This window comes from Enhydra lutris, unplaced genomic scaffold (assembly GCF_002288905.1).
Source record: "Enhydra lutris kenyoni isolate GAN:26980312 unplaced genomic scaffold, ASM228890v2 scaffoldscaffold12, whole genome shotgun sequence".
In the NCBI taxonomy this organism is placed as follows: Eukaryota; Metazoa; Chordata; class Mammalia; order Carnivora; family Mustelidae; genus Enhydra; species Enhydra lutris.
In genome coordinates this window covers 56,144,348-56,167,562 of record NW_019154096.1, presented here as the reverse complement: position 1 = coordinate 56,167,562, position 23,215 = coordinate 56,144,348, and the positions used below count along the sequence as shown (strand labels likewise).

At 40.6% G+C, this 23,215-nt stretch overlaps 1 protein-coding gene across 3 annotated transcripts in view; it reads right to left on the bottom strand.

Annotated features, from left to right (window-relative positions):
* Window positions 1–23,215, bottom strand: part of LOC111145180 (cilia and flagella associated protein 58) — a 115,720-nt gene that overhangs the window by 77,592 nt on the left and 14,913 nt on the right. For all 3 annotated transcript variants that reach the window (XM_022499894.1, XM_022499893.1, XM_022499892.1), the window contains 5 exons: window positions 10,847–11,128; window positions 8,233–8,381; window positions 5,117–5,273; window positions 4,054–4,248; window positions 1,490–1,627 (listed from right to left, as the gene is read on the bottom strand). In XM_022499894.1, the coding sequence (XP_022355602.1) occupies window positions 1,490–1,627; window positions 4,054–4,248; window positions 5,117–5,273; window positions 8,233–8,381; window positions 10,847–11,128 (921 nt within the window). The remainder of the gene's footprint in view (window positions 1–1,489; window positions 1,628–4,053; window positions 4,249–5,116; window positions 5,274–8,232; window positions 8,382–10,846; window positions 11,129–23,215) is intronic.

Sequence of the window (23,215 nt, the reverse complement as noted above, 5' to 3'; positions counted from 1 at the left end):
TGCTCATCAGGGAGCCTGCTTCTCCCTCTGCCTCTGCCTGCCATTCTGTCTGCCTGTGCTCGCTCTCTCTCCCTCTCTCTCTCCGACAAATAAATAAATAAAATCTTAAAAAAAATAAAATAAAATAAAATAAAATTTGCCATTCTTAGAAATTACCAGAAAAGCAACCGGTGATTCTTCCTCAAATAAACATTAGCAATTATCCCCAGCTCTTGACAAGGAAGAAACTGCACTGAGCTCGGTATGTTATTCTCGGATTCTTGCTGGAAATAGAATTCTGTATGTTCAGAATCTGATAACAACAATACTCCATCTTTCAAGGTGTCCCATTCTTGTTATCAAAGAAGAGAATTAATGGCATAAGTATTTTTACTTTAATTTCACCTTAGGGGCTAATATATTATTTTTCCTTAAGTAGCCATTTCATTTCTGCTTCCATTTACAGCTTTCTCATAAAGAATGGTTTCAAGTCAAACCATTCTGGACTGCTTTAAATGATCCTCTGTCTCAGATTTACATGGTCTAAATTAGCTGAACTAAGGCCCTTTCCAATTGGAACGTTAGAATGTTCTAACTCAGTAGTTATTAATCCAGACCCTGTGGTTAGAAGTCAGAAAAATCCTGGAAACCGGAGACAGCATTCAAAACAAGATGCAAGGTGTGTGCATAAGTGTGTGTGTGTGTGTGTGTGTGTGTGTGTGTGTGTGCACGTGTGTGTGTGTGTGCACGTGTGTGTGTGTGTGTGTGCATGTGCATGCTGTCATCAGACTGTCAAAAGGGCCTGTGATGCAAAAATTGTTATGATTCACTGATCAAACCCATGTATTATTCTTGATTGGTCACTCATTTTGTGCCTAGTATCCTAAACATAACCGGAGGCTTTATGGATTTTTTTCAGAATCAATGATAAACATAAACCTGCGGTTTTACGCATGTAGGTATATAATATGCACCCAAAAAAAAAAACTGTTATCTAACATAATTTGCAAGCAGTCTTCATTGAGTCCTGGGAGAAGAATGGAGACTGTCTTGAAATTTGCAGGACAAAAGTAAGAATCATGGTTCCACAATCCTGGAAGGAGATACACAGTAGTGCTAATCCATTCCCAACAGCTCCCATTCCACCTTCTCCAGACAAATCATAAAATATAATCTGACCTCTTTGCTACTCACCCACGTAAATGGTTTCTAGCTGAGGGCAACTCGTTACTTCCAAGGCTAAGTTACAGAGATGAGCATCTGAGCTCATTTTCGAAAACATTTGCATAATCATATGATCAATATTCAGGTTTGTGGTCTTAGAAGAATGGAAGTCATCAAAGTATCTCCTTCCAGGCAGAAAGCCACCACTGAAAGCTTGTGCCTGCCTCTGACATATTGAGGCTAGTACAGGTTACCTAACCAAGGGCTCCAGCCACAAAAGCAAACCTATATTAATAGGGAATGAAGGAGCACGTGCTAGGGAACAGATAGGTCACTTGGTGTTTACTTTGAGCTCCAAAGACTTCTGTTGGTTTTCCTGGGATAGCTGCTCGCAAACCAAACTGTGTTGTTCATTCTCTTGCTGAAGTTTAGAATTTCTCATCTGAAACTGCTCCAGTTCCTTTGCAGCTCTTTCGTTCAATATCTGAAAGGCGCAGAACGAGCTGGTTAATGCTTTTTAATCTGATTACAATATCTGCGTATGCACACAGGAGACCCCCACCAACCTCCTGGGACAGTCGCAGCAAGCACACTTTCTTTGTCTTTGTAGAAATTGATCTTTATCCCCGGTGAAAGCACTAATACACTCAAATATGACAAACGTTAGATGGCTGAGGAAAACGAAGCCTTCTAATGAATAACACAGAGAGCATAATTTTTTTCCAGAGAGCCTTGGGAAGTCTTGTTCACAGGTGGCGGATAAATATTTTAATGCCTGTTTGCCATTTGGCAAGCTTCACATATGCAACAATTGCTATAATCATTGCAAATGAGCTAGAGATTCAAACGGGTTTTATCAGCTGTGGGGCTGGGATGCTACATCTTCAGAAGCAAATCCTGCATTAACATGCCTACCACATTTTCATGAGCAGAAATTCACGGACACCAACACAGAGACAATTCCCCTTAAATCCAACTGAAGTCAAAACCATGGAAGAGCACAGCCGTGATTTCTGTCTGCCTGACTTCAGGGTCAGTCAGGTTTCCTCTTCCCTACCTTGACTATCCTGAGCAGACACAGTTTTCTTTAAAAAAAGGAATATATTAACGGTGGGGGGAATCATTTCTATGGGCAGACTAGTGAGAGGACAGAGGGATAGCAAATGTGCTGAAGGGAAAAGAGAGAAGATAGTTTAGACAATTATTCCAAAATATAACCTGATGTAAGCAAAAGTTAAACATGGGAAGAATCCATCCAATTTCCCACCAATAGGGACTCAATAAAATAATAGCCCCCTATGCTAAAAAGAAATTGTCTTTTACATGAGCCCTGGATATTGCTAAACAAAGCACTGTAGTTTGATCATGATATTAAAAACCTCTCATATTCCATGCTCCATGATGTCTCATGTTTTTCTGGTAGATACTTGCACGTTATAAAGTACCTATCTGATGTCTGGCTTTAATGAAATTAGTGAGGCAATTGGAAAAGAAATGTGTTCTAATATCTAATTTTTTAGTGGCAAAATGCTATATGGCTTGTCAATTCTTTGGAACCTTCCTAAGAGAAAATATTTTCAAGGAATGACTTTTCTCAATTACATGAATTGCTTCTTTAAGAAATGAGAGAAAAAGGGGGCCTGCTTGGTTCAGTCGGTTGGGCATCTCTTAATTTTGGTTCAGGTCATGATCTCAGAGCTGTGGGATCAAGGCCGCCCCCCCCCCTCAGGCTTGGCGGCCCAGGGCTCTGGGCTCAGCAGGGAGCCTGCTTCTCTCCCTCTCCCTCCTCCCCTTCCCCAGCTTGCACACACATGTTCTCTCTGCCTCCCTGTCCCACTCCATCTCTAAAATAAATACATAAGTCTTAAAAAAAAAAAAATGAAAAAAGACAGACCAGAATTAAAACGATTTGAATTACCTTAAACTGCTATCACAGGGGAAATGTTAAAAAATAGTACCATATTTAAAATGCATAAAGATTGAATATGGCTTCCTAAACTTGAGATTTAAAAATAAGCCTATTAAAAATAAATCATGTAATGGTCACACAATGAATACCATGAGTGTGACTGCCCTATTGAGCTCTGTCCAACAGAACTTTCTGCATGACAATGAATGTTCTCTAGCTGTGCTGTCTGATGCACTACCTACCTTGAGGCTAGTGAGCACCTGAAATGGTACTAGAGCAACTGAGGACTTAAGGTTTTCATTGTATTTAATTTTAACTAACTTAAATTTTTAAATCACCGCATGTAGCTAGTGGCTACCGGAAGGACAGTGTCCCCCCATCACTAGGTGGCAACACAAATGAATCCCGTAAACAAAATATTGAGCCAAAGACATTAAACACAAAACAGTACACCCTTTATGACTGCACTTTTGTAAAGTACAAAAACAGACAAAACTAAACAGCTAAGAATTCAGAACAGAGGTGAACTCTGGGAAAGAGAATGGCTGGGAGGGGACACAAGGGGACATCCGGGGTAGTGTTTATTGGGTCGGGTGCAGGTGACCAAGATGTGTTGAAGTGGAGAAAATTCATACAGCTGTATTTTGTATTTGTTTTATTTGGATTTATGTATTTATTTTAGAGACAGAGTGGGACAGGGAGAGAGGGAGAACATGTGTGTGCATGTAATTGTGACTTACATGCTTTCCTACGTGTATATTATATACATCAATAGAAAGTTCAAACGAAATTAACATGTTGGAGCTGAAAAATAAAAAAGAAAAGAAAAGGAGGTCATGTCTACTTAACTGAATTGTTCAAAGAGCAAGGCAAAGCTAAACGTTGTGTTACCCACATCTCTCGTGAAGAGAGTTTGCTGCTTTCCAAAGAAAATTCAAGGAGCTCCAAAGGCACCCTCCTTGTTTTTGCAGGGATCGCGGTGCAGCCCACACCAAGCACACCTTCTGCTCCTTCAGCTGCTGCTCCAGCTTCTGAAGCTCCTCCTTGCTCTTCTGCACGTACTGCTGGAGGGCCTTGATTTCTGTCTGCCTGGTGTCCATGTCCATCTGGACCTGCCTGAGCTCCTTCTCTAGTTTTTCCTTCTTCCGAGACTCCCGTGAAGCTTCGTTCTGACGTTGCTGGATTTCTTGCTGGAACTAGGGGTGCAGAAAGGGTAGGGAGGAAAGAGATGAAGCCCACGCCAGAACACGTCTCAACCAGCCAAGACTTCTCCCTTTCTCAAATCTTATATTTTCAGGACAGTCACCTTATAGTAGCCTTTCCCCTGTAGGACAGTCATCTTTGAACTCCAATATTTAAACTTTGTAAGAATATTCTGTATTGTTTTTCAGAGCCTTAACACCAAACATCCACCCAGAGTGTGGGAATGAATCCACAAAGAATAGTATAAAATCCAATTAAATATGGAAACCCAGAATTCTAGAGATGTTAAGCATGGGAAGAATTCATCCAATTTTCTATCAATAGGATCTAAATAAAATGTCATCGGTTACCCCAAATATGAAATTATGTCTCACATGAGTCCTGGATATTACTAAACCAAACATTATAGTTTCATCATGATGGCCAAAATCTCTGAAAAATCTCTCTGTCATCTCATGCTCAAAGGAGTCTCATGTTTTTGTCCTGGAGATTGCACATGTGAATCATCTATTTGACTTCTGGACTTATATAAAAGGGTTCAGAAAGGGTCCTTACAAAGGAGAAGAGCTAAGGAAACTACTTCCACCATTCCCAAATGGTGGAAGGGCATCCTGGCCTTTACCAGGGACACCTTCTTAGACCAAAATTGTAAGCAGTGCCCTGTCTTAGTGACTTCTCAGACACAGAATGTTGAGAAGAAATGTACACGTCAAACTGCTCTTATAAAAACAAACCAGAGAAACAAGCAGAACTGTGGATGCTTTGTTTGGACACAAGGGGGTAAATCTAAAAGAGGAGCAAGATGGGAAAGACTTCTGGGAGGTAACGGTCTTTCCTCTTGCCCTCCATGGCAGAGCAGACCTGACTGATGGTCTGCTCCGCCTCTTCTCTGCTTCGCTCTGTTTCCTGTTGCAGTTCAGTGGTCTGAGCTAAGGACTCTCGTAATTTCACCACTTCTGACAAGAGCTGGTCTCGCTCCTTGGTCACTTCTTCTTTGAACTTCAGTAAATCTCGGATACTAGAAAAAGAAGAACACAGGAGTCAGACTAAAAGGCCATCCTGCTCAGGAGTCCTCCTTATCACCTTCTGAACTTGTATTCACAGGCAAGACTCCAGGTCAAGGACTAACACTATTCGGGTGTGAAAGAGAAAGATCTTTATGCCCTGACCATCAACATGGTAGCTGCTTGTGAGCTGTTAACTGAAAAAGAAGTTCCAATAATAATATATATAATATGATCCCTCTTCTGATCTTTAAATAGTTATAGTATCTGTGTATATGTGTGTGTGTGTGTTTTATAGGCATTTTTATAGAAGTCCAGAAAAATCGATTGACACTGGTAACTGGTTATCTCTGAAAAGCAAGACTACTGGCTATTATCAATTCTTGTAATTGACCCTAAGGAGGTATTAATTGAAGACATTATTTGGTTAATATATCAGTGGAGGGCTATGATCACAGCCATAACGTCTAAAATGAAGCATAAACATAAACAAATAATACACATTGCCAGTTTTCTATCCATTCACCCACAGAGATTAGTTTCTTCTAAAGGGATGCAACCCAGATAAAATGTTCCCAAGAACAAAATTTGGAAAAATCATTCATGATGCCAGTTTTTAGAGAGTATATGATCATATTTGTTTATTTGAACTCTAAACAAGTTACTTCCACATCTCAAAAACCATTACATATGATTTGGCATGATTTTCCACAGAATTAGTGTTTTGAAAGTAGAAAGATTATGTCTGATCTGACCTGTGCAGCAGAATTAAGGTCTAGAGCAAGGCAGCTATGTGAGAGCCAAGAAAGCAGAGAAATTGAACTTGAGGCACTTCCCACTGTTAGCCATCAAATGACTGTTGGAAGCACAACAATATGACAATGTTTATTTACCAATAACTTTGATAGAACATAACTATTTAATAGGAAGCCTTCAAGATTGGGGTGCCTGGGTGGCTCAGTGGGTTAAAGCCTCTGCCTTCAGCTCAGGTCATGATCTCAGGGTCCTGGGATCAAGCCCCACATTGGGCTCTCTGCTCAGCGGGGAGCCTGCTTCCTCCTCTCTCCGTCTCTGCCTGCCTCTCTGCCTACTTGTGATCCTATCTGTCAAATAAATAAATAAAATCTTAAAAGAAAAAAAAGAAGAAGAAGCCTTCAAGACTGCATTCAGCTTCTTCTCCAGAAATAAAACCTTGAATTCCAAGGTTACTATGAAGATAGCTACACCTAAGCACACTGTTGAAGATGAAATTCTGGCCTGGATAGTTTCTTCAGTTCTCCTCCTCGCCGTGTTCCAATTCTCATTAATACCCCCTCTAATTGGGGTGCCTCGGTAGCTCCATCAGTTAAGCATCTGACTTCTGCTCAGATCATGATCTTGGAGTGGTGGGATCGAGCCCTGCATCAGGCTCCACACCTGTGGGGAATCTACTTCTTCCTCTGCCTCTCCTTCTGCTCCTTTGCCCATTTGTGCCCTCTCTTTCTCTCTCTCTCTCTCTCTCTCTCTCTCTCTCAAATAAATAAATAAATAATCTCTAAAAAAAAAAAAAAAACCACTCCCCCTAATTGATCAGTTCCCTCACACTGCTCTTCCGTAGTTGCTCTGATAATGCTTGACTTCTTTAATGAGACCATAGAGCCCATTATTATGGACACTGCATCTTCTGTTAGTTTTTCCTATGCCCTCCCCCAATGCCTCCACTTAGAACTATCTCTCAACATTGGATAAATGCATCTAGAAAGCACAAGAAACCTAGATAGCAGTTAGATATGGTTAAAAATGGCTAAGGAGGTGTGTGTGCTCATCCCTGACTCATTAATTAATGAAAGGTTTGGCATACCCTGCACGGTGCTAGCCTCCTAAAGGGAAGGTAAAGGCAACTTCATTCAAGGAGTTCACAGCCTAATGGGTAGCAAAGCATATCAACGAATAATTTCAATACAATGTGATCAGTGCCATACTTGAGATAGATGTTGGTTGGGTTCTATGGCAACAGAGAACACAGTGACTCTCGTGCTTAGCCATTGGTTCTGGGAGTGGGAAGAAGGTTGAAACAGAGATGCTGAGAGTGATGAAATTAAGATGGTGTTTGAGGTAGGTCTTGAAGGGTGCATGGTTGTTTATGGTGTGGCAAAAGGAAGCAAAAGCATTTGTGGCATAGAAAACACCATGTTCAAGGTGTGGAGCCATAAGCAAGCATGGTGTTTCTGGACAGGACTCTGGCAAGGCTGATGGGCAGATCTATGCAGGGCCCTGAAAGACATGTTCAAGACTGGACTGCATCCTTTGGGAACGGGAAGATATTGAAGGTGTTTGGAACATGTGCTGGAAGTAGAAGCACACAGGTACATGTTTCAGCAGCCTAAATCTGATATGTGGAAAATGGTGCAGAGGGGAGATGTCTCCCTACAGGCAGTGAGACCACTGAGCCGTCCATCACCAAATCCAGCAGAGAATGGGGCCCAAAGCAAGGCATTAGCATTGCTGCTAGGGAGCAGGGAAAGACAGAAGTGATGCTTAGAAGACAGAATCAACAAGGTGAAGCTTTAAGGAATAAAGGCATGGCCTAGAACCTGAGAAGTAGGAAAGACGGTGATGGGACAAATCATAGGAGTTGGGGGGTTGGGGAAGAAGCTGGCAATCAGAGCAGAAAAGCAACCATTCCACACAAGTTTGAAAGAAAGAAAGAAACCTAAAATATTTACTCATTTCAAAATTATAGCACTTAAGTCTGCATAGCCAGAAGTTTAATGGAACCACATATTAGGATTCTTGGGTATGGAGAAAGGGAGCAATAAAAACAAACAAAAAAAAAAGCCTGAGATGGAAAACAATCTCCAGGAAACCACCACAGGAGGAGATTCTTGTATCACAAAGAACATTCAAGGTGACTTTGCAAGCCCCCTGCCAGCTGCTGAAGAAGGGGGCCTCCACAAAAGTAAGTTCAACATCCATCAAGAAGCCATCACCTACTTGCTATCCTGGTCCATGGACAGTCCAGACCCCTGCTCCACTAGTTTGGTGAGGTTCACTATTTCCTCTTTCAGGGCAAGGATCGTGTCCTTTGCCTTCTGCTCTTTGTCATAGGCCGAGTCCACCATCTTCCAGGCCTTTTCAATTTCCTATATGGGTCACAGGACATCAGTGAGAAAAACCAAACTAGGATCCAGATGCAAGATACATTGAGCAAAGAGAATAATAAAACAACTCCAACAGAGTAGTCGTTTATGGGAAAAGAGGGTTCCACATTACACATTATGCAATTCATTGATATCGACTTACTGAATTGCTCAACATTAACTAGTCAATACTGAACAGCAGGTTTAGGAGGGGTCCTGGCTCACATCCTACAAGGACTGCTATGTAGGATGACTGCTATATGACTAGGAGGATATTTCTAATAAATATGTTAAGATAGGCTTACGAAATCAAAAATGAAATTTTAGGGGTGCCTGGGTGGCTCAGTGGGTTAAGCGTCTGCCTTCCGCTCAGGTCATGATCTCAGGGTCCTGGGATCAAGCCCCACATCGGGCTCTCTGCTCAGTGAGGAGTCTGCTTCCCCCGCCCCCTGCCCCTGTCTCTCTGCCTATTTGTGATCTCTCTCTATGTCAAATAAATAAATAAAATCTTTTTTTAAAAATGAAATTTTATGTGCTTTCCAAGCCCAGATATTTTTGGAGCAAAAAAAAAAATTAGGAGTGGCCCTGGATCCAAGTCCTAAATTTGGAGCCCCTGGTAGATTCCAAATTTAAAAAACTTGTTTTGATCTCAGGTCCCAAGTAAGCAGTCCTGAATGGCAATGTCAGCCTTAGAATAATTCAGAGGAAGGTGGTCTTCACTGTCACGAAATTGTACACAACAGCCCTGGTGATTCCCATCCCAAACCCACACCCAGGTCTTCTCTTCAAATGCTTACAGGGGAAAAACAATGCCCCTGGCTGGAGTGGAAACAACTCATGCAGTTTGGGGCTTCTTACTGTTATGAAATGCAATGTGGAATATTAACATAAGTACTTAGAAGGGAATTGCAGCCATTCAAATAAGCAAACAAAGTATAGTAAATGTTGCAACAGCCTTGAGTTTTACCTTGCCCCTCAATTTTCTTGCAAAATTTTGTCCAGTGGAATGTGAGTCCTTTATACAGGTAAGAACCTATAAGCTCTAGGTGACAATATTCCAGTTTCATGTTGACAAGGCATAAAATGAATGGAAGAGAGGAGTTCCATAAATTCATGCTATCACATTAGAGAGAGAAAGGAGTCTTATGGGGTATTTTTTAATAGCAACCATCTGTACTATTTTCAGCAAAACAAATGAAGATATTTAAATGAAACTATGATTATATGAAGTATAGTCCCCATCAATCACCAATTATACTTTAATCTGTTCATGACTTCCATTTCCAGTTTTTTAATTTACAATAAAAAATGGGTTTTTTTAAAAAACCCATCTTAAAAAAGATGAATTAAAGTCTTCTCTTACTGGTTTTTCAGCAAAAAAGGAGAAAATAAGGGGTGCCTGGGTGGCTCAGAAGGTTAAAGTCTGCATTTGGTTCAGGTCATGATCTCAGAGTCAAAGTCTGCCTTTGGCCCAGGTCATGATGTCAGGGTTGTGGGATCGAGTCCCACAGCAGGCTTCTTACTCAGTGGGGAGTCTGTTTCTCCCTCTATTGCTTTTCCCCGAGCATACTCTCTCTCTCTCTCTCTCTCTCTCTCTCTCTCTCTGTTGAATAAATGAATACAATCTTTAAAAAAGAAGAAGAAGAAAATGACAATAGAGAGAAAATGGCACTTTAAAAAGGTCATTTTTAAGAAAACAGATGTCATAATTTGCACTGGTCTTAGAAATTCATTTAAATTGGGTGATGTTTCATTGTATGATATCAAGGGACTTAACTAAAAAGTTCATGAGTTATTTCTCATCACCAGGGTTTTAATTATAAATTAAAATCTCTTAACCTTTTATCATCCTGAGATCAACAAGAAACATTTACATTTTACTCTCAAAATAATGTAACACACTTGAGAGTGAAAAAAATAAAGGGTAAAATGGAGGCATAGTTCCTCAACATCCCCCAGATTGAATCCCTGGTCTCCCATTATGAGGACCTGGGAGGATCAAGGAGAAAGCAAGATCATAAAAATTACTATCTAAGAATTCTCAAGGTAATTTCTCCTAAAGCAGTGAGAAAAGCAAAAACATTAAAACATCCCTTTAAAAAAAATCCTTAACAAGCTATCATCATGAGATACCTAATTACTCTACTTATATCAAACGAGACATACAGAGCTCCCTAATATTACATTTACTTCCCTCTAATTCTTTTTGCTAACCCAGTATTTCTTAGAAACCAAGCCAGTAAGGTTCTATATTATTTTTGCATCGTGAAATTCACCCAGGCTAATTATTTCCTTTGAAAATGAACTTTATTCCCTAGGCTTAATGAATACATAAATCATGTAAATTTTTACTAAATAACTCATTTACTACCAGCCTAGAGCTGCCAAGACAAGGAAAGAAAGACGTTTTAAATATAGGATGCGTTTATGGCAGCTCAGCCTCAGCTCGTTTCTACAAGATCACTAACCTTCTTCAGGGACGCAATGGTGGTCTGATCATCCTGGGAGAGCTTCAGGGCAGTGGCGACCTTCGCGGAATTAACCACAATCTCTGCATTTAGCTCTCTGCATTTGGCCATGAGACGCTTTTCATTGTCATAAGACTTTTTCATGACAGCATGAAGCTTCTCATATTCGATTCGAAATTTATCCAGACTTTTGTCCCCTGAAAGTTCACTGAGAACATCCTGAAAATCCCTTTCGATTTCTTCATATGCAGTTTCTTCCAGCGCTAGCTTTTCACTCTTTTCCTGTCCACAAAATCAGGGAGAGGAATGAGTATGACAACGTGAAACACCATTCCTATTCGGGGAGTGCTATTATTAGCTATGAATACAAGACCTTCACCAAAGGAAAATAAAAGCCCCTGACAAGACATCTTGTTCCTCCTCTGATGCATGTATATATGGACACACGTTTATAATATTATAAACATTACAATAATGTTTATAATATTATATATATCTAATACTAATATTTCCTACCACATGGTGTTGAAGAGCGAATTAAATAGGATCATTCACATTGAACACTTGACCACATGCCTGGCAAACAGGAGGCACCCAATAAATTTTGAAAGCTATTATGATTATGCCAAGCCCTGATTTGTTTTCACTTCATCTTGCTTCCTATTGCCCCCAGGACTGCAGCAGAATGCCACGGCACCTCCTGGTCAGTTATAAGGAGATTTTGGTGTCAATACCATGAAATCACACATACTGACAATGAACCCCATCCGAAATATGGAGTAGTCTCCTAGAAGATATTCCATCGTTCTTATCTTTTAAAATAAATAGGGAGGTGCCCTCCACAGGTGTATTGAGATGCCCCCTGTGCCACGCTCACAGGCCTTCTCCAGATTTGCTTCCCAGGCTCAGCTAGACATTTTTTTTTTTTTTTAAGCCCAGACATACAGATGTAATTCAAACGTATCTGGCTATGACTTCGAGGAGAACCTGGGAACCAGTTATATAAGAATTCTCATTTCTCTAGTGTTAAGGGTTGAATTTGTCCCCCAGAAAGTTACGTTGAAGTTCTACCGTGCCTATAAATGTGACCTTGTTTGGAAGTAGAGTCATTATATATATGTAATCCACTAACTTGCTTCGTACTGGAGTAGGGTGGAGGCCCTATAAGCCTCCTTATAAAAAGAAGGAAAATTATAACTGCATAGTGATGGATGTCTAAATTTATGGTGGTAGGAGCGCCTGGGTGGCTCAGTGGGTTAAAGCCTCTGACTTCGGCTCAGGTCATGAACCCAGGGTTGTGGGATCGAGCCCCGCGTCGGGCTCTCTGCTCAGCGGGGAGCCTGCTTCCCCCTCTCTCTCTCTGCCTGCCTTTCTGCCTACTTGTGATCTCTGCCTGTCAAATAAATAAATAAAATCTTTAAATAAATAAATAAATAAATCTTTAAATAAATAAATAAATAAATTTATTGTGGTAATTGTTTTAATATATATATACATACACATATACATACATATATAGATCTGTGTGTGTGTATATATATCAAATCATTATATTGTATACCTAAAACTAATACAATGTCACATGTCAATTATATCTCAATTTAAAAAAGAAAAGTGGGGAGTGGGATTTGGACAGACACACAAACACAGGAAAACACCACGCAAAGACAGACACGGGGATTAGACTGAGGTAGCTGCAAGCCAAGGAAAGCTAAGGACGGCGAGCTACCGTCAGAAGCCAGGGAAGAGGCAAGGAAGGATTTCGCTTAGGGTCTCAGAGAAAGTGTGGTCCTGCCAACACCCTGACTGCAGACTTCTAGCCTCCAGAACTGTGAAAGGATAATTCTCGACTGTGTTAAGCCAGTTTACAGCACTCTGTACAGGCCTAGCAGACTAAGACACCTTCTTCTTGTCAGGCACAGCACAATAGTAACAAAGAATGAGGACGGTTAATATACTTGTGTATTCAGCGAATGCTTACTGAACATTTGCTGTGTGTAAGTTGGCATGAGGGAGCCTGTAGGAGACAGCAATGTGAGGAATGAACAGCCCCCCACACAGGGAATTGTAGCATTAATAGTTGATGGGTTATGTTTTCAGATAATGCAAGTAAGGAATTTGATACCTGCCATAAAATGGGTTCAAAATTCTACAAGGGACCTATAGGAAGATGGAATTACTCCCAGCAGCCAGAAAGAAAGCAAATTTCCTTAAGGAGATGGTATTTGAGCAGCCCCACAAGGAAAAGTGAAATTTTCACAAGTGAATATGGAGAGAAAAGGTAAGCCTGGCCCACTGTGAAGCCTGAACAAGTGCTCAGGGCCCAGCAAATATCCAGGATTTGGGGCTGGTTAAGAAGCACAAGTTGGCTAACGTGTAAGCACTATGACAAGAAGACAGAAAGAGAAGCCTAGACAGGGAGTTAAGGACCGACTGGAGTCCTTGAGTGGAATTCTAAGGGCAATGGAGTGGATTCATCTGTAGACCACGCAGACCCACTCAAGACTTTGGAACTGATAGTTTGAAAGGCCTTATTTATGTATGCAACATTATGCTTTGGTATTCTACCCTAAAAAGAGCTTCAACATCAACACTCTATCGCTAATCAAAGAAATCAACTGAGATGATTTCTCTAATCCCCAAAATAAAGTAAAATTTAAATTCATCCTGCAGATTTAGGGTAAGCAATCTTGTTTACTTTCTGCCTTGACAGGCCTATCTTGCCCAATATATAGAAAGTCTATGCCGCTTTCCAACGGCACATGGGAGAAGAATGAGGCACAAAGAAGTCAGCTTCGAGAGAACGGAAGCAGGGGTCAGCAGTTGAGGAAACTGCCACCCAGAACAACTCCTGAGTCCTGTATTTATTAGATACAAGATAATAATCAACAAATGAGTCAAAGGACATTATTGATAAACAAGATATGCCTGATCAAGCAGTATAGGATTGGTAATTGCATTTTAAGGAATCATCTAATTAACTACCAGTGATCTCTGGAGAAGGAGAAATAGCAGAAAAAAGAAGTGGGCTGCCTCCAACTGAGGAAGCCGGACATTCCCAGCTCCTCAGCTGCAAGGACTATGTATATCATCCTCTCCCCCAGAGGTCTGTTGTTGGTACCTGTTCAAGCATGTTTGGTCAGTACATTGTTCTGAGGGACAGTTACAAGTCTACATATTTTTGGTTTTCAAAAACACTAGTACTGTTGATTTCCAAAGAATCCACATCTTAAAATAGATATGGAGTAACAAGCGAATCTATTATAATTTGTATAGTAACATTAGTACGAATGTTAAACTCAACAGTGGCTTTCTTCCCAACTAAAAACAGCTATTGCCAATATCACAATATAGCAATTCCACAAAGGAGAGAAAAATTGTATTAGGAAAATGTGGTGCTGCTGCTGCCCTGTGTTTTCCCCTTGTTGATGCTAAACATGAGCACACACCAAAATGTATCACGGCCATGTTCTCAACTCTATCCCTGTAAATGGTATTAATGTCAACACTTGATCACTAGTCTAATGATTTGTTTGCAGACTAGGTTTTCCCTATACACCTGGCACTTAACACAGGAATGGAAAAATATCAAAGAAAGTAAAGTTTTTAAAAAGTATTTTTATGAGATTTGTTCATATTGTCATTTTAAAAATATACCATTACTAAAAGCACAGCAAAAATAGTCTCTGAGCTGTGACCAGGTGGTGTCTACACTGTCAGAGCATTTAATGGTATCTATTTTGGAAGCACCATTTTAACATGAACCAGTCAGAAATGAACTGTGGTGTTCCTTCAAGTTGGCTAATGTGTAAGCACCATGACAGGAAGATGGAAAGAGAAGCCTAGACAGGGAATTAAGGATGGACTGGACTCCTTGAGTGGAATTCTAAGAGCAATGGAGTGGATTAATCTGTAGACCACGCAGACCCACTCAAGACTTTGGAACTGATAAAGTTTGAAAGGCCTTATTTATGTATGCAACATTATACTTTGATATTCTACCTTAAAAAGAGCTTCAACATCAACACTCTATCGCTAATCAAAGAAATTTGCTTTCCTCCTTAAGGAAATTTGCTTTCTTTCTGGCTGCTGGGAGTAATTCCATCTTCCTATAGGTCCCTTGTAGAATTTTGAACCCATTTTATGGCAGGTATCAAATTCCTTACTTGCATTATCTGAAAACATAACCCATCAACTATTAATGCTACAATTCCCTGTGTGGGGGGCTGTTCATTCCTTATGTTGCTGCCTCCTACAGGCTCTACCTATCTTGTGAGCATTTACTATCTGCCAGGCACTGTTTTAGGCACTGGGAATACCAATCAGGAGGACAACAACAAGGAAAAAAGACAGGAGAGCTGCAGTGATAAAGGAGGCCAGAGTGTTAATGGAGGCTTGTGGAAGCAGAAATGAGGAAAACTTGACTGACACTGAGTGAGAAGAAAAATAGAAGAAGAGAAGAAATGAGAGATCATGAAGGGGAAGGGAGACCGGGAAATAATTTCTGCGTGGTGTTGTTATCTACGGCTTATGTGTGGAGAATGAAGAAGAATGAAATAAACCAAGATAACTGGCAAGGGAGAAAAGGGGGGAATGCTCAAAAGCAAATAAAGAGACAAATACTAGAAGAGTCAAGATGGCAGATGAGTAGCAGACTGAGATGACATCAGGCCACAGGAGTTCAGCTAAATAGTTATCAAACCATTCCAAACACCTACAAACCCAACAGGAGATTGAAGAGAAGAAGAGCAGCAATTCTAGAAACAGAAAATCGACCATTTTCTGAAAGGCAGGACATGTGGAGAAGTGAATTCAAAGCGACAGGAAGATAGACTGCGGGGGAAGGGGCCGGCTCCTAGCAAGCAGCGGAGCAATGAAGCACAAAATGCAGACTTTTAGAAGTCTGCTCCACTGAGGGACATCACTCCAGAGGCTCAGCAGGGGTGGAGCCCTCACAGGAACAGTGTGGTCTCAGGTCCTGTGGGGTCACAGAAGGATAGGGGGTGTCTGAGTGTAGCAGAGCTCCCAGGTATCGGAGTGGAGAAGCCAAATACAAAGACGGAGCCAAGGAGTGAGCTCTCAGCTTGGGGTCACCTTAAACCATGATCCATGGCACAGTCGGACCACTGCTCTTTGAGCAGGGACCCCACAAGTGGCAGATCCGGGGAGATCCACCTTCTTCCACCAGAAGAGCAGAGCAGCAGGAATCTGCTGAGTTTGGAGACTACAAACGGGGCCACGTGCCAGAGACAGAAATGCTCAGTCACAGGCCGGGTGAGCTTGTAGCGCAGCCGGAGACCAGGGAGACGGGAGTGATTGAGCACTTTTTTCCGAGGGTACACTGAGGAGTGGGGCCCTGAGCTCTCTGCTCCTTGGGCCAGAGATTGGAAGGCCACCATTTTCATTCCCGTCCTCCAGAACTCTACGGAAAGCCCTCAGGGAACAAAAGCTCCTGAGAGGGAACCTGAGCAAATTACTTAGCCCAGCCCCTGGCCAGGGCGGTGAAATTCCACCTCGGGCAAAGACGTTTGAGAATCACTGCAACAAGCTCCTCTCCCAGAAGATCAGCAAGAACATCCAGCCAAGACCAAGTTCACTGATCAAGGAGAACAGTGGAGTTCCAGAAGGGGGGAAAGCAAAGCATGGAATTCATGGCTTTCTCCCCATGATTCTTTCGTCTTGCAAAGTTAAACTTTTTGAATTTTATTTTTTTCTTATTTTTTTAACTTTTCCTCTTTCCTCTTTTAATGTTTTTTAACTGTTTATCTTAACAATACCTTTCTTTAAAAAATCTTTTTAAACTTTCATTATTATAGTCATATTCTGTCATTCATTGTATCTAATTTTATTTTTTGAATACATATAGGGTTTTTTCTTCCAAAAAATTCTGGGATACGATTTCTTCTAATAGATCAAAATATACCCTATATCTAGCACAGGGCTTTGTTCTAGTCTCCAGCCTCAGCAAATTCTCTACACTTTCTTTTTCTTTCTTTTTCCAACCAACTTATCAATTCCTTTTTTAGAATTTTTTTTAAATTTTCATCTTTACAGTCATATTCCATCCCTTCATTGTGTTTACCCTTATTTTTATGTGTGTATGTGTGTGTGTGTGTGTGTGTGTGTATTTCCTTAAAATTTTGGGAGGTAGTTTCTTCTAAGAGACCAAAATACACCCAAAATCAAGTGGGTGGCTCTGTTCTACTCACCAGTCTAATATATATATATTTTTTAAACTTTTTTTTAACTTCTTTTTACCCCTTTTCTTCTGCCCTTGATTTGGGGTCTCTTCTGATTTTGTTAGTATACATGTTTCAGGGTCTTTGCCACCCTTTTGGTATTTTATTCCCTCATTTATATATTCTCATCTGGATAAAATGACGAGGTGGAAAAATTCACCACCAAAAAAAGAACAAGAGGCAGTACCAAAGGCTAGGGACCTAATCAATACAGACACTGGTAATATGTCAGATCTAGAGTTCAGAATGACAATTCTCAAGGCGCTAGCTGGGCTCAAAAAAGGCATGGAAGATATTAGAGAAATCCTGTCTGGAGAAATAAAAGCCCTTTCTGGAGTAATAAAAGAACTAAAATCTAACCAAGCTGAAATCAAAAAAGCTATTAATGAGGTGCAATCAATAATGGAGGCTCATACTGCTAGGTTAAATGAGGCAGAAGAGATAATTAGTGATACAGAAGACCAAATGATGGAGAAGAAAGAAGCTGAGCAAAAGAGAGACAAACAACTACTGGACCACAAGGGGAGAATTCAAGAGATAAGTGATATTATAAGATGAAACAGTATTAGAATAATTGGGATTCCAAAGAAGAAGAAAGAGAGAGGGGGGCAGAAGGTATATTGGAGCAAATTATAGTATAGAATTTCCCTAATATGGCAAAGGGAACAAGCATCAAAATCCAGGAGGCACAGGGAACTCTCCTCAAAATCAATAAAAATAGGCTCACACCCAGTCATCTAATAGTAAAACTTACAACTCTTAGTGACAAAGAGAAAATCCTGAAAGCAGCTCGGCACAAGAAGTCTGTAACATACAATGGTAGAAATATTAGATTGGCAGCAGACTTACCCACAGAGACCTGGCAGAACAGAAAGAGCTGGCATGATATATTCAGAACACTAAATGAGAAAAACATGCAGCCAAGAATACTGTATCAGCTAGGCTATCATTGAAAATAGAAGGAGAGATAAAAAGCTTCCAAGACAAACAAAAACTAAAAGAATTTGTAAACACCAAGCAAGCCCTGCAGGAAATATTGAAAGGGGTCCTCTAAGCAAAGAGAGAACCTAAAAGTAGTAGACCAGAAAGGAACAGAAACAATATACAGTAACAGTCACCTTACAGGCAATACAATGGCACTAAATTCATATCTTTCAATAGTTACGCTGAATGTAAATGGGCTAAATGCCCCAATCAAAAGACACAGGGTATCGGAATGGATTAAAAAAACAAGACCCATCAATATGCTGCCTACAAGAAACTCATTTTAGACCCAAAGAAACCTCCAGATTTAAAGTGAGGGGGTGGAAAACAATTTACCGTGCTAATGGACATCAAAAGAAAGCTGGGGTGGCGATCTTTATATCAGATAAATTAGATTTCAAGCCAAAGATTATAATAAGAGATGAGGAAGGGCATTATATATATGCAAAGGGTCTGCCCAACAAGAAGATCTAACAATTTTAAATATCTATGCCCCTAACATAAGAGCAGCCAACTATATAAACCAATTAATAACAAAATCAAAGAAACACATTGACAATAATACAGTAATACTAGGGTGCTTTAACACCCCCCCACACTGATATGGACAGATCAAGCAAAAGATCAACAAGGAAATAAAGGCCTTAAATGACACACTGAACCAGATGGACATCACAGATACATTCAGAACTTTCCATCCCAAAGCAACAGAATACACATTCTTCTCTAGTGCACATGGAACATTGTCCAGAATAGATCACATCCTGGGTCACAAATCTGGTCTCAACTGGTACCAAAAGATTGGGATCATTGCCTGCATATTTTCAGACCACAATGCTCTGAAGCTAGAACTCAATCACAAGAGGAAAGTTGGAAAGAACCCAAATACATGGAGGCTAAAGAGCATCCTACTAAAGAATGAATGGTTCAACCAGGAAATTAAAGAAGAATTGAAAAAATTCATGGAAACAAATGATAATGAAAACACAACTGTTCAAAATCTGTGGGACACAGCAAAGGCAGTCCTGAGAGGAGAGTATATAGTGATACAAGCCTTTCTCAAGAAACAAGAAAGGTCTCAAATACACAACCTAACCCTACACCTAAAGGAGTTGGAGAAAGAACAGCAAAGAAGGCCTAAACCCAGCAGTATAAGAGAAATAATAAAGATTGGAGAAGAAATCAATGAAATAGAAACCAAAGAACAGTAGAACAAATCAACAATACTAGGAGCTGGTTCTTTGAAAGAATTGGTAAAACTGATAAACCCCTGGCTAGACTTATCAAAAAGAAAAGAGAAAGGACCCAAATAATAAAATCATGAATGAAAGAAGAGAGATCTCAACCAACACCAAAGAAATACAAACAATTATAAGAACATATTATGAGCAACTATATGCCAGCAAATTTGACAATCTGGAAGATATGGATATATTCCTAGAAACGTATAAACTACCACAACTGAACCAGGAAGAAATAGAAAACCTGAACAGACCCATAACCAGTAAGGAGATTGGCCCAGGGCCAGATGGCTTCCCAGGGGAATTCTACCAAATATGTAAAGAAGAATTAATACCTATTCTCCTGAAACTGTTCCAAAAAAATAGAAATGGAAGGAAAACTTCCAAACTCATTTTATGAGGTCAGCATCACCTTGATCCCAAAACCAAAGACCCCATCAAAAAGGAGAATTACAGACCAATATCCTTGATGAACATAGATGCAAAAATTCTCACCAAAATACCAGCCAATAGGATCCAACAGTACATTAAATGGATTATTCACCACAACCAAGTGGGATTTATTCCGGGGACTGCAAGGTTGGTTCAACATCTGCAAATCAATCAATGTGATACAATACATTAATAAAAGAAAGAACAAGAGCCATATAATACTCTCAATAGATGCTGAAAAAGCATTTGACAAAGCACAGCAAGCTTTCTTGATCAAAACTCTTCAAAGTGTAGGGATAGAGAGCACATACCTCAATAACATCGAAGCCATCTATGAAAAACCCACAGCGAATATCATTCTCAATGGAGAAAAACTGAGAGCTTTTCCACTAAGGTCAGGAACACAGCAGGGATGTCCATTATCACCACTGCTATTCAACATAGTACTAGAAGTCCTAGCCTCAGCAATCAGACAACAAAAAGAAATTAAAGGCATCCAAATCAGCAAATAAGTCAAACTATCACTCTTTGCAGATGATATGATACTTTATGTGGAAAACCCAAAAGACAACACTCCAAATCTGCTAGAACTTGTACAGGAATTCAGTAAAGTGTCAGGATATAAAATCAATGCACAGAAATCAGTTGCATTTCTGTACACCAACACAAGATAGAAGAAAGAGAAATTAAGGAGTCGATCCCATTTACAATTGCACCCCAAACCATAAGATACCTAGGAATAAACCTAACCAAAGAGGCAAAGAATCTGTACTCAGAAAACTATAAATTACTCATGAAAGAAACTGAGGAAGACACAAAGAAATGGAAAAATGCTCCATATTCATGGATTGGAAGAACAAATGTGAAAATGTCTATGCTACCTAAAGCAATCTACATGTTTAATGCAATCCCTATCAAAATGCCATCAATCTTTTTCAAAGAAATGGAACAAATAATCCTAAGATTTATTTGGAATGAGAAAAGACTTTGAATAGCCAAAGGAATGTTGAAAAAGAAAGCCAAAGTTGGTGGCATCATAATTTTAGACTTCAAGCTCTATTACAAAGCTGTCATCATCAATACAGTATGGTCCCGGCACAAAAACAGACATAGAGATCAATGGAACAGAATAGAGAGCCCAGAAATAGACCCTCAACTCTATGGTCAACTAATCTTTGACAAAGCAGTCAAGAATGTCCAATGGAAAAAAGACAACGAATGGTGTTGGGAAAATTATATAGCCACATGCAGAAGAATGAAACTGGATCATTTCCTTACACCACACACAAAAATAGATTCCAAATGGATGAAAGACCTCAATTGTGAGACAGGAATCCATCAAAATCCTTGAGGAGAACACAGGCAGCAACCTCTTTGACCTCAGCTGCAGCAATTTCTTCTTAGAAACATCGCCAAAGGCAAGGGAAGGAAGGGCAAAAATGAACATTGGGATTTCTTCAAGATCAAAGGCTTTTGCACAGCAAAGGAAACAGACAACAAAACCAAAAGACAACTGACAGAATGGGAGAAAATACTCACAAATGACATATCAGATAAAGGGCTAGTATCCAAAATCTATAAAGAACTTATCAAACTCAACACCCAAAGAACAAATAATCCAATCAAGAAATGGGCAGAGGACATGAACAGACATTTCTGCAAAGAAGACATCCAGATGGCTGACAGAGACATGAAAAAGTGCTCCACATCACTCGGCATCAGGGAAATATAAATCAAAACCACAATGAGATACCACCTGACACCAGTCAGAATGGCTAAAATTAACAAGTCAGGAAACGACAGATGCTGGCGAGGATGCGGAGAAAGGGGAACCCTCCTACAGTGTTGGTGGGAATGCAAGCTGGTGCAGCCACTCTGGAAAACAGCATGGACGTTCCTCAAAAAGTTAAAAGTAGAGCTACCCTACGACCCAACAATCACACTACTGGGTATTTACCCTAAAGATACAAATGTAGTGATCAGAAGGGGCACGTGCACCCAAATGTTTTTAGCAGCAATGTCCACAATAGCCAAACTATGGAAAGAACCTTGATGTCCATCCACAGATGAATGGATAAAGAAGAGGTGGTATATATATACAATGGAATACTATGCAGCCATCAAAAGAAATGAAATCTTGCCATTTGCAACAACATGGATGGTACTAGAGGGAATTATGCTGAGCGAAATAAGTCAAGCAGAGAAAGACTATTATCATATGAGCTCCCGGATATGAGGAATATGAGAGGCAAAGTGGGGGGGTTTGGGAAGTAGGGAAGGAAAAAAATGAAACAAGATGGGATTGGGAGGGAGACAAAGCATAAGAGACTCTTAATCTCACAAAACAAACTGAGGGTTGCTGGGAGGAGGAGGGTATGGAGAGGGTGGTTGCGTTATGGACATTGGGGAGGGTATGTGCTATGGTGAGTGCTGTGAAGTGTGTAAGCCTGATGATTCACAGACCTGTACCCCTGGACTAATAATACATTATATGTTAATTTTTTTAAAGGTACAAATAAAGGAGAGCTAGAAGGAACAGGAGGAGGAGATGAGGAGGAAAGGGACATGAATGAGCGAGGGTAACAGGGTGAGTGTGGTGGCCAGCGCTGTGTGGAGGTGAGAGGGACATGAGAGTGAGGAACCCAGGAGTGAAGAGGAGGAGGGTGGGAAGGGGATTGTGTACTAAGGGAAGGAGGGAGATTTGCCCAAAGGAAGATGGTGCTTATAAGGGGAAAATAGATGTGGGAGAGGAGATGGAATGATGAGGGACGTGAATGGTGTAGAGGAGATAGAAGGAAGTAGAATAGAATGGGGGCATGATGGCGATGAGAGAAGTGGGAACCAGGCTTTTGGTGGGTGCACAACCTATGAGGGTGCACAGGGCCCCTTGCTCAATAAGCTCCACCCTTGGTTTAATACTCTGCTGTCTCATTTTGAAATTAATAATTTGTTAACAAGGGGCTCTATATTTTCATTTTTCATTGAGCCCCACCAATTATGTAGCTGATCCTGGTTGGGGCTGACCCTGTGACAGGTGAGATGAGGGAGGACTCTGACGGGGTGTTGGAGGAATAGGGCGGTACCATGGTGAATGGGGACTGTGACCAGCAAGTGGTGACAGGGACTGAAGGTTGTCCAAATTACAAATGAGGGTGTTAATGGACAAATAGTCAATAAAGGACTGCAGAAATGACCCCTCATCCATGAGGCTGAAGATGGGGTATACTACAAAGTGGGGGGATGTATGACGCTACAAGATTTAACATAGTGGTCAATGACAGGGCATTGGTGATGAGTGAAGCGCTTAATGTGTTCCAGCTTAATGTGATCAGATGATAAGGAATCATGGTGTGACAGGTGGACAAAGATCAGTGAATAAGGGTGACAGTGAGTATCTGTGAAGCCTTCCTCCAGGTTCCCCCAGTGAGTATCTCTCCTGTGGTGTCACCTTATGGTTCAAAATCTGGGGGTGG